The sequence below is a fragment of the Schistocerca gregaria genome, chromosome X, assembly GCF_023897955.1.
Source record: "Schistocerca gregaria isolate iqSchGreg1 chromosome X, iqSchGreg1.2, whole genome shotgun sequence".
NCBI classification, from domain to species: Eukaryota; Metazoa; Arthropoda; class Insecta; order Orthoptera; family Acrididae; genus Schistocerca; species Schistocerca gregaria.
The window spans coordinates 307,015,808-307,028,536 of record NC_064931.1 but is presented as its reverse complement, the minus strand read 5'-3'; the positions used below and the strand labels follow the sequence as shown (position 1 = coordinate 307,028,536).

The 12,729-nt window shown below is 38.3% G+C and overlaps 1 protein-coding gene across 3 annotated transcripts in view; it reads left to right on the top strand.

Moving 5' to 3' along the window:
• Positions 1 to 929: 929 nt before the first annotated feature.
• LOC126297511 (dihydrofolate reductase-like) overlaps positions 930 to 12,729 on the top strand; it is a 119,564-nt gene continuing 107,764 nt past the window's right edge. The window contains exons 1-2 of one of the 3 annotated variants that reach the window (XM_049988396.1): positions 930 to 1,300; positions 7,166 to 7,321. In XM_049988396.1, the coding sequence (XP_049844353.1) occupies positions 7,191 to 7,321 (131 nt within the window). In that variant the 5' untranslated portion in view covers positions 930 to 1,300; positions 7,166 to 7,190. Of the gene's footprint in view, positions 1,301 to 1,358; positions 1,596 to 7,165; positions 7,322 to 12,729 lie in introns of those variants that run through there. The other 2 variants (XM_049988395.1, XM_049988394.1) reach the window with 2 other exon arrangements.

The following is a 12,729-nucleotide window of genomic DNA, read 5'->3' as shown; positions in this document are numbered from 1 at the left end:
TAAACCTAACCAACCTAAGGACATCACACACATCCATGCCCGAGGCAGGATTCGAACATGCGACCGTAGCGGTCGCACTGTTCCGGACTGTAGCGCATAGAACCGCTCGGCTATTACGGCCAGCTCCTATGCGCAGATGACCGTTATAATCCCCAGGGGACTCTTACAAAATCCCTTTAAACCTTGAAAGCCCATAAAACAAAATAGAACAACGCGCACGAATATTTTTCAGTGAATGAAAAACTTTTACGTTCTTGAGCTAAAATAATGTAGGTTTGAGAAACTTTTTGGAGAATTGGTGGAATAACAAACGAAAATGAAACAGAAAAAAAGTGCCAGAGGAGGAGTCGAACCCGAGATATTTTGCGTAAATGTGCGAGCCTGACCATCTAGGTCAGACAGCGGCTCGGCAATGGATTAACATTTTATAGTCATAACGCACCTTAGAAACTTTGGATCGATTTTTCTCGGTGTTTTCCGAGTAGTGCCTCCTAATATTTTAACCACATGAGGTGTTAGGGGTCCTCTTTCACCACACAATGTTTCGGACAAATCCCTGACCCCACAGTCGTGCCTTCTCCTTGTCAGAGCAAATTATCTTCTAGGTTCATTTCTTCGACCACAAGCATATAATACATACATATCGTAAGACATACAGTTCTTAGAGCGAAGTACGAACGTAGGACAACAGATGGTATACTGCATCTAATGTTAACTGCGCTTTTTAGTTGCTGCTTGCGATTTCTAGCTGCTACTAGTGACGGAAATCGCAGTTAGGCTCGATATCGTGTCACAAATAAAAACAGCAGTACGAACTTAGGCCGTCAGATGGCACAAGGCGTTGAATGTTAACTGCTTTTTAGTTGCTACTTGCGGCTTGTCAAGGAAATCGCAGCTAAGCAGTAGATTCACAGGAAGAATTACGAAATTCGACCAACAGATGGCCCACAGCGTTGGACGTTAAGGGCTACTTGGGTCTCCTAGTTGTGACTGAAATCGCAGTTTAGCTTCTCGCAATTTCTTGCTCACTACTATAAACCTTGACGGTGCCGTGACGTAACATGAAGGGACGGCCAGTGTGAATGCCGCTATTTGAAATGCATTGCAAAATGTTTTGATGTGACTGCCAGTGCGAATTGGTCTATAATCTTTTATTACTGCCCTATGTTGCAGTGTACATATTGCAACTATATTTTTCCAATTTCCAAATGAAAGTTGTATTAATATAAACAAACGCACAATAACCAAAACACGCGAACTGAACACAGGAGACTATTGTAACCGTCACTGCCTGCAACCGGTAAGCCCCACTAGCTGCAAACCCGAGCGCAACCGATCGATACTAAGATGCTTTCTTGATTTATAACTATGGTTTACTTCTAAGATATTTCTACCCTGTGGTTATTTGAGCGGGAATATAATATTGTTTGTTTTGGTTTTATGTTGTCGGTAAAGCTAGTGAAGAGTAACAAAACTGATTGTACGTAGATACTAGATAGTGTTTAAGAAGTAACATAAATGAAGTGCAATATAATCGTGGCAGTTGCTAATAATAACGGAATAGGGATTGGTGGTAAATTACCTTGGAACCTAAGGCAAGTTTTTTTCTATTTGGATTATCGTTAATATAATTATATGTGTTTTGGGTTAATAAACATTGGATTACCACACCGCCCGGATCATTTTATGTTTTGTCAGTTTCAGTAACCGTAGGGAAAATTTTGTAGGTGTGTACATGTATCACTGTGGGCCTGCACGGCTCATGTAGTGGCGATATGGACACATTTTTTGAAAAAAAAAAAAAAAGGATTATTAGACACAAAAATAATAATGCATGAAACTATGGATCCCGTATGTGGTGATTTTAACATAAAAATGGTGAACACCGATAATGAGACCCAAACTTTTTTTGAATCTGTTAAGGTCCAATAAACTGTACTGTACTTTACGAATCAGGGTGCTATATGTAATAATTCTTTCACAAGTAATTAAGTTGTTAGTTTTCCCAGGAGCAGTTACACATACATCATGCAAGTACGTTTTGTACAGACATGTGAGTGACGAAAGTGGCAGTAATAAATATTAAAATTCTGGAATACATCATGCAAGTACGTTTTGTACAGACATGTGAGTGACGAAAGTGGCAGTAATAAATATTAAAATTCTGGAATACGTAATATTGGGATGAAGATCAATTCTTCGATATGGAGCAGCTAGGATGATGATATTTTTTGTTTGTTAAATAATACATTTCCTCGAGTATTCAAGACACAGGTTAGGATGTTCTTTTCAGCATTACAGTGAAGTGTATTTAGTTTCTGCATTTCAACTACAAGAAATGTGCCAGCTCTGAGTTTCCACACGGTTCTGTAATTGCTGCTGAATTTGTTGTTGTATTCCTCAGTGCAAAGACTAGTCTGATGCAGCTCTTCAGACTCCTACAGCCTCTACAAGCCTCATCCCGGAATAACTACAGCAATCTACATCCTTCTGAATTTGCGTTACTGTATTCATCTCTTTGATTTTCCTCTGTGATTTTTTGCTCCCCCTCCCCCACCCCCTTACACACACACACACACACACACACACACACACACACACACACACACACACACACACACACTGTATCTTCCCTCCAGTGATAACTTGATGTCTCAGAATGTGTCCTGCCATCCGATTCCTTCTAAACAGGTTGCAACACAAATTTTGTTTCTCCTCAATTCCATTCAGTACCTCCTCATTAGTTAAGTTACACATATAATTTTCAGCAGTTTTGTTTTGCATCACATGTCAAAAGTTTCTATTCTCCTTATGTCTAAACTGTTTGTCATCCACGTTTGACTTCCATACAAGGCTGCATTCCTGACACGTGCTTTCAAAAATATCTTCCAGACTCTTTAAGTCTGTATTCGATGTGAACTAATTGCTCTCCATCAGAAATGGTTCTTTCCATTGTGAGTCTACATTTTATATCTCTTTACTTTTCAGCCATCATAAATTATTTTGCTGCCCAAATTGCAGAACCCATTTACTGCTTTAAGTGTCTTGTTCCCTCAGCTAATTCCCTTAACATCAACTGATTTAATTTGGCTACATTCAATTATCTTTGTTTTGCTTTTGTTGACATTCATCTTGTGTCATCAAGACACTATCCATTCTGTTCAACTGCTCTTCCAAGTCCTTTGCTCTCTGACATAATTACTATTTCATTGGCAAACCTCAAAGTTTTATTTCTTCTCCTTGAACTTTAATTCCTACTCTAAATTTTTCTTTGGTTTCTTTTACTGCTTGCATATTGAATAATGTCAAGGATATGCTACAACTGTGTCCCACTCCCTTCTCAATCACTGTTTCCCTTTCATCCCCCTTGACTCTTTATAACTACAGTCTGATTTCTAGAGAAGTTGTAAATAGCCCTTTGCTCCATGTATTTTACTCTTGCTATCTTCAGAATTTCAAAGAGTATACTCCAGTCGACATTGTCAAGTTTTCTCCAAGTCTACAAATTTACTCATGTAGATTTGCCTTTCCTTAACCTATCAGCATCAGTAGTTCAGACGAAATGTTGTCTGCTTGTGGATCCTTGTTTCAACGTAGTTCTTTCACTGCTATACTAGATTCTTCTCACACTATCATATCACCCATCTCATCCTCATGTGCATCATATTCTAGTTTTATAACACTGCCTTCAAGTTGACCTCCCCTGTGTAGACCATGTAGATACTCCTTCCACCTTTCAGCTTTCCCTTCTTTGCTTGGGACTGGTTTTTCACCTGAGCATGTGATATTCATACAGCTGCTTCTCTTTTCTCCAAAGGTATTTTGGTGCAGGTAGTGTCTGTTTTTCCCCCTAGTGAAATAGGCTTCTACATTCTTAGATTTGTCCTCTTGCGATTCCTGCTTAGCCATTCTGCACTTCGTATCAATTTCATTTTTTTAAATGTTTGTATCCTCTTTTACATGCTTCATTTGCTGCGTGTTTATACTTTCTTCTTTCATTAATAAACATCAGTGTATTTTGTTTTATCCAAAGATTTCTCCTAGGCCTTGTTTTGTAACCTATTTGATCCTCTCCTGCCTTCACTATTTCATATCTCAAGAGTTACCCATTTGTTTTCTGCTGTATTCATTTCCCCTGTCATTCATTGCCTAATGCTCCTCCTGAAACTCTCAACAACCCCTTATTATTTCAACATATCCAGGTCCCATCTTAATTTCCTAAGTTTTTGCAATTTCATTAGGTTCGATCTGTAGTTCATTACCAATAAATTGTGATCAGAGTCCACATCTGCCCCAGGAAATGTCTTACAATTTAAAATATGTTTCTGAAATATCTGCCTTGCTGTTAAATGTATAATCAGTGGTGTCTCCAGATCGCTTCCACATATGCAGCCTTCTTTCATGACTTTAAAAATTAGTGTTTGGGATGATTAATATTATGCCCTTTGAAAAATTCTGCCAGGCAGCTTTTTCTTTCATTCCTTTACCTATTCCATATTCACTTACTACTTTTCTTTCTCATCATTTTCCTATTATCAAATTCCAGCTCCATCACAATTAAATTTTCATCCCCCTTAACTATTTGAATGATTTCTTTCATCTCATCATACACTTCTCAATCTCTTCATCATCTGTTGAACTAGTTGGCATATAAACTTATACTACTGTGGTGGGTGTGGGATTTGTTTCTATCTTGTCTACAATAATGCGTTTGCTGTGCTGTTCATAGTAGCTTACCTGTATTCCTATTTTCTTATCTGTTATTAAATCTACTTTTGCATTGCCTATTTTATTTTGTATTTATAACACTTTATTCATTTCACCAGAAGTCTTGTTCCTATTGCCACTGAACTTCACTAATTCCCACTATATCCAACTTCAACGTATGCATTTCCCTTCTTAAATTTTCTAACCTTCCTGCTCGATTAAAGGAGCGGAGATCCATGGTCCAGTCTGTGGAATGCCAGTTTTATTTCTCCTGATGATGATATACTCCAGAGTAGTCCTCGCCCGAAGATCTGAATGGGGGATTGTTTTACCTCTAGAATATTTTACAATTGAGGATGCCTTCATCATTTAACCATGCAGTAGAGCTGCATCTTCTTTGGAAAAATTATGGCTGTAGTTTCCCCATGCTTTCAGTTGTTCACAGTACCAGTGCAGCAAGGCACTTTTGGCTGATGTTACAAAGCCAGGTCAGTCAATCATTTAGACTGTTGCTACCGCAACTACTGAAAAGGCTGCTGCACCACTTCAGGAACCATATGTGTGTTTGGCCTGTCAGCATAATTACATGCACAAAATAGTATTAATTTTACTTCCCAGTCTAATATTATTTGTGCAGGAATTAGTATACCTCTGTTATTATACGCCAGAGATTTACTTTATATGTAGCAAATAATGAAGGTGCAAGACTTGTGCAATTACAGATCTTAAAGGTGGAAGAAGAATCTGCGGAGGGGGCAAAAACAGCTCACTAGGAGTACCCTAAAGGGTTGATACATGGTGTTGAGATAGTCATCGTGAATATACTCATGATCCCTTGAATTACAGATAACTGCTCTGTTGATGGAAGAGAACTTCTGCTGCCATGTCCAGTAATGTCATGTCATTGGAAAGTCATCAGACACTGTACAGGCAAATGGGCTAAAATACATTTACGGCGTACTGTATGATACATGATGGGAAGTGCTTGACTATATTTGTATTCAATACAGATTGTGGGAAGAAAACTTGATATGGTGACAGACTGACCTGTAGCGAAGGCTGAGGTTAGGCTGGAATGTGACAGTTTGGTTGAGCGTTGGTAAAGCCAATGAATTTCACCACAAATATGACAACTCATCATGTTCACTACCAATAATTCATTACGCAGGTAGAAACTGCATCATGCAACGTAAGACAGAGGTAGACTGTAAATATACTTTTTTCAGCAAATGCTATGGCATTTGAGCAAAGGATTGGTAAGATACAGAGTAAAAGAATATGGTATTGTGACTAGATGTGGGTGCTGGCAGGGGGGGGGGGGGGGTGCTGTTATCATCATGCTTGTGGAAGCACTCTGTTTGTATTTGTCACTGTGTAATTTGTGTTGTTTGAGTACCTTGATTTGAGGGATTCTACTCCGTCAGTCAGCTGCTGTGTGTAGCACTGCATTCATGACTGAGGTCACTCTGTTGTAAGACCAAATAGATGGGCCATGATGCAGCTTTACCAGTCCATATTTCCATTCTGAACAACAACCAATGAGCGACAGTGCCATCCAGAAAAACTACCTTGCTGCGGAGTACAGAAGCGATTGACCCACATGTGTACCTCTGCTAACTGCATGTTATTTGGCATAGAGATTACAAAGGGTGCAGGCATAGTGCAATTGGAAATCCTTACCATTGAGAAATGGCCCCCAGACTGATGAGCTTCATTTTGTGTTTGTACTAGCCAGTTGCAGGTTTTGAGTTAATTGAAAACTTCACATCTTGTTACAAGCAGCTCACTGTTCAGCAGGTGGTGGTGGTTTTCTGTGGTGAATGTTTACATGGGTTGCAACAGGGTTTTTTGTCACTCACATGTGAACGATACAGGAGCCTTCAATCATATTTATGCAGCCATTTGTTCATGTTCACCTGCAGTGCTTTTCAGGTTACTTGTACTTTCAGCAAGACTGTGCAGCACCCAGTCATAGCTGAACAATGTTAGAATGGTTCGAGGAACACTCTCATTAAGCTGAGGTCACATGAACTCAATCCTGTTTAACACATAGCAAACTTTAGTGACTTGTGGGCAATGCTAAATCAAGCAATACCAAAGTTTCTCATGATGGTAAACAAATGTAATGTTTCTATTCATTGAAACACACATCACAAACTAAAACAGATGTTTGAAGTTTGTCAGGTACTTGGTCACCGTGGTAAATTACTCTGTATTTTAAACATCTCTGTACAACTAGAGTTCTAATTCAGTTTATATTAAATATCATCTAAACTTCTATGGAAGATAGTGCACATAGTTCCATAATTTAATGTTGAGTACATATGAACATAGTTCAAAAGCACAAAATATGTATATTGTAATTTAAATTTATCACTTTTGGACGTAGAAAGTGCGATTGCTACATTATGTTGAAAAGCAGAATCACTGAAATGAATAAAAATATTCTTTTGTGCAGGAAGGAGCTGGCATATTTTTCAAGAATGACAAAGAGTACCACCGATCCACTGAAGAAAAATGCTGTTGTTATGGGAAGGAAGACATGGGAGTCTATACCAGAAAAATTTCGACCTCTTCCTGGGCGGTTAAATGTTGTATTGACTCGCACAAATAGGTAAGCTTTTGCAATTCAACCATATTTTACCTCAGTTATAGCCCTTTTTGTTTCCCATACTTATTTATTTAATATTTTTGATGTAGCCTTCTTTGTGTGGCCCAACTTTTGCAAACATCATGCTTAAATTAAACAGTGATGCCATTGTAATAAATATAAATGATGTATACGTTTAGTAGTGGTCCATACATTCGTCTTAATATACACGGTGTCTTAGGAATTTTGCGACAAACTTCTAGGGCTGATGGGACACAGCATAATGATTGAGAATCATAGCAGCCAAAGTCCATAAATGTTGTTGTACATAGCTAGGTGTTGCTGTAGATGAGAGTCCTGGCGGGGAATGCCACTTACTTGAAGATGTTCCATCAAATGTGAGACACAGCATGTGGTTCCAACAAGATGAGGAGCCTGTTCATTTTGAACTGGCTGTTCATGGGCATTTGAACAAGTCATTCCTGCTTCAATTGATTGGGTGTGGTGGACTGGCATCGTGGCCCTCATGCTTGCTGGATTTATTGAGTGCTTATATCTTTCTGTGGGGAGCCATGAAGTTTTATGTATTGTGATCCTGTTGAGTCTGAAACGAATATCATCAGAAAAATCATCTGTGCAGCTGCTACAGTCAAAGAATCTCCTGATGTGTTTAAGTGCGTGTGTCAGTCAATATTCCTTTTGTGTCTGGCATGCGTGGCATCTGGTAGTGCAAACTTCGAGAATCTGTTGTAGTATTAGAGGTGTATTCATGTCGTACATCATGTGTACTCATGATGTCCAATAAAGGTTTCAATTGAAATACTCTTGTTTCTTTGACGTCTGTGGCCACTTACCCCTGACATTTGTGGCCGTAGGGTTGCTATGCATTTCTCAGTCCTTATGTTAGACCTCCAACACCTGTAGAAGTGTGTTGCAAAATTTCTGGGACACTCCTGTATTGTGTGTTGCTTAGAATCCATTGAGTGAGGACAAACACTTATTTTCTAGAAAAACTTTTAACTTCCTTTGGAACAGTTGTGTTTCACAACTTTTCAAAGTATGTGTCAGCTTGTTGAAACATATGTACTCATTAATAAATGGACTATCATCAGTTACCTTTTTATTTTTTACCTGTTCGTTCATCCAGGAATTATCTCACAATAATACAGATTTTTCATCATAATACAGTGAAAATAATTAGAGCCAAGAAATGTACATGTGAAATATGTATGTATGTTCTTTGAGGATAGGACAGGTGATCAGCTTACGGAAAGAACCGTCCTGACATTTGCCCGACATATTATAGCAAAACCTCAGAAAAGCTAAATCGGGAGAGAGCAAACTCCATCCTCCTGAATACGAAGTCAGTGTCTTACCAAGTGCACACCTTCATACAGTTGGTCCCAATTATACAGTGCTCTTTTTGTCATACACAATTTGCACCACCTGTCATATAATGTAAAACACAGTTTGCACCGTACCACCGCACACACAATGGCTGCTCACTGGTAACTCCAGGATGAGGGACATAAACATTTACATGTCCTCCCATCAAATCCATCTGGAAAACTGAGTTGTCATCACTTCCTGGTGAGTAAGATGTTGAACTCATGCCCTATAGATTTTGGCACATGTGCTTCTAAGAGCATCACACAGTGATTATGTATTGTAATGTGACAAGGTCTGTAGTTGTCTTCTTTCGTTATTAACCTCTGCTCTGAGTCCTCTAATTAATCTTTAATAGCCTTCACATTACTTGCGAAGTATGTTTTAGCTGCCTTTTTAAATATGTGTGCTGTAGTAATATTTTTCATCTCTTCAGGCAATTTATTATTTCCAATTTATTATTTATCCTCTAAAAGTGGGATTGGCAGGAAGTGCAAAATTGCTAAGCAAGAATGGCTCGAGGGCACATAAAAATCTGTAGAATTGCGTGTAACTAGGGGAAAGATAAATACCAACTGAAAGTAATATGTAGAGATGCTCTACAAGGGAAATGAGCTTGAAGACACTATTGTAGAAAGGAAAGAATAAGTAGAGGAAAATGAGATGGGAGATAGGATACTGGGAGAAGAATTTGACAGAGTGCTGAAAGGTTAGAGGAAACAAAGCCCCAATGACACAGGTTAAAAAACCTCGGAGGTCAAGAAGAATGTAATAAATCCAGTTGTAAAGAAAGCAGAAGCTGATGTGTGAATATGACTTAATTATCAGTTTAAGTCATTGTTGGAAAATACTAATACAAATTACAAAAGAATGGAAAAAACTGGTAGTAGTTGACTCTGGAGAAAATCAGTTTTGGTTCTGAAGAAATGTAGGAACATATGAGGCAATATTGATCCTAGGACTTATCCTAGAAGTTGGTTAAAGAAAGGCAAGTGTACATTTGTAACATTAGAGAGAGCTTTTGGCAACTCTGAGTGGAATGTACTCTTCAAAATTCTGAAAGTAGCATAGATAAAATAGATAACAAAGGTGTTTTTAACAACTTGTGTTGAAACCAGACTGCAACAAGGAAAACAGTAGTTGAGAAGGGAGTAAGAGAGAGTTGTAATCCCCCCATGTTATTCAATTTGTACATTGAGCAAGCAGTAAAGGAAACCAAAGAAAAATCTGGGGAAGAAAGTGATGTTCAGGGAGAAGAAATAAAAAGTTTGACGTTTGCCAATGATATTTTGATTCTGTCAGAGAAGATAGGAAAGGACATCGTAGAGCAGTTGAACTGTATGGATAGTGTCTAGAAGAGAGGTTATGAGATGAGTGTATGAGTGTCAACAGAAGTAAGACAAGGGTAATGGAACATAATCAAATTAAATCGGGTGATGTTGAAGGATATACGAGAGCAATAATGAGTCTTGCTATTAGGTTGGTGCAGAAGTTCATAGTGTGGTCTCCCCCCTCCCCACCCCCCATGTTGGTATTCCAGTTGCTATGGGTTTATTTTTCAATCGTAACTTTTTGTTTGTATTTCACGATTGAGTTTACATATTGTCATTTTATCATAGTGAGTGGAGTTGTTAGACACTAGGAAATGGAGTGCCAAATGGAGAAATCAGAACATGTCTGACATATTCTTCTGTTTGAGTTCAGTAGAGGGGAGTGAGAAACTTTTACACTGTGTGTGGAGATAATGCCATTGGATAGAGCATGGCAAGAAAATTGTTTTGACAGTAGTGGCTCTCCATGTTCAGGAAGACTTTTGGTGTTTGATGAGGATCATTTAGATGCATTGATCCTCATCAGTGTACACGAGAACTTGCAAATGTAGTGAACTGTGATCATTCTGCTGTTATGTGACATTTGCATGCACTGAATAAGATTCAAAAATTGGGTGTATAGTTGTCGTATGCTCTAAGCCAAAATCACAGTAATCAGCGGGTGGCTGCTTGCTCGTCATCAGTTGGCTCCTGAACAACACTGACTATTCCTATCATGTATCATTACTGGTGATGAGACACGGTGGCTTTATGCTAACATAAGGAAAAGAAAGGAATGGTTGAGCCCAAACAAAGCAGCAACTTCCCATACAAAGATCTGCGTACATCCATAAAAGGTAATGTTAAGCATCTGGTGGAGCAGCAACAATGTTGTGTACTATGAATTGCTTACCGGAGATGTAACCATCAGTGCTGACATTTATTGTCAACAGCTCATATGTCTTGCAGACACAATACAAGGACAATGACCAGGAAGACTGCGTGAAGTGATGCTACTCTGTGATAACACCCACCTGCATGCTGCTAGACCAACAGAAAACCCAATAAAGAGTTGGATTGGGAAATTGTTTGCACCCATGTTATTCACCTGTATGTGCACCCTCAGATTTTCACCTTTTCCACTCTATCAAATAACCTTCAAGGAACTTTCTTTCTGGATGAAAATTGACTTTGAACTTGGCTTGACGAGTTCTTCACCTCAAAACCACATGATTTCTACAGTCATGGAATTAAAAAGTTACACCAGTGTTGGCAGAGTGTAGTAAATAGTGAAGGAGAAAATATTATTGACGACTAAAGTCTCTGTTATGTTTATCTGTTGTGTTTATTAAATTTATGGAAAAATGGTACGGACTTAGGCACCAACTGAATATTTGGGCAGAAAAATAACTAATGATAGAGAAGCAGAAAGTGCATAAAAATAAAAGTAAAGCATTTCTCAAACACAGTACTCTGTTAACATTGAATATAAATTGAAGTGTTAGGGTGTCTTTTCTGAAGGTATTTGTCCAGAGTGTAGCCTTGTACAAAAGTAAAACATGAATGATAAGCAGTTCAGACAAGAACAGAATAGAAGCTTTTGAAATGGATGCTACCTTACGGAAGAATACTGAAGATTAGATTTGTAGATCATGTAACTAATGAGTAGGTGCTGTATTGAATTGAGGAATAAATAAATTTAGGGCCCAACTTGATTACAAAAACGCACCAGTTGATACATGTTCTGAGGAATCAAGGATTTACCAGTTTGGTGTGTGTGTGTGTGTGTGTGTGTGTGTGTGTGTGTGTGTGTGTGTGTGTGTCTAGGTTGGATTAGTTATTTGGAGATGGAGAGACTTTCATGGGTAGACTTGCATGGAGATCTATGTCAAACCAGTTTTGGGACTGAAGACCATACATGATCAACAATCTCAAAAGGCATGGATAAGTCTAATAATATGCCTGTGATAGTCATCCTTGTCCAAAGCTTCACATACTACTTTTGTGTACTCTGTTATGGCTGATATTGTACTTCTCCCAGAACAAACTGTGCTTCTTTAGGTGTGTTGCAGTTATACATGTAACTCATTAGTCTATCTTTCATGATTGATTCCACTGTTTCTGAAAACACTGACAATAGTGAAAGTGACCTGTAGTTTTCTATACTCTGCATAACCTTTTTTTAGTATGAACCAAACTCGTGTTTCATGCTGTAGATTCTCAGGAAAAATATGTAAGCTAAAGGACACACACAGTATTTTTGTTAACGAGGTTTGTTCGCTGTAAATGTATGCCTTCAGAACAGAGGCTGGAACCTCAACTATTCCTGCTGACTACTTATTTTTTTAATTGATATGTTGTCTTCCTGACTTCAAGCTGTGTTTCAGGGAAACAGAATTGTGCTTGCAGTGCAATTCATTGTGGGTGCTACATGTTTTTAAGAAAGGTTTTGTTGCAGCTTCTGTGCAATACCAGAAAAACACTCATTTATAAGATTTGTCGACTCCTGAAGATCTTCTATTACTCTACTACCATCTTTGATTTGTATGTCACTATACTTCTGTTTGTCTTTTCTGGTTTCATAACATCCCATGCTACTTTGCTTTTATTTTGTGTTTTATATATTATTTTGTCATTGAATATTTTTTTAAAAAGCAAGTGGTACCTTCCTGTATATCATTTTGTACCTGTGATAGTGATTTATATATTGTGCATTTGCAAAGAACTGAGAATTTT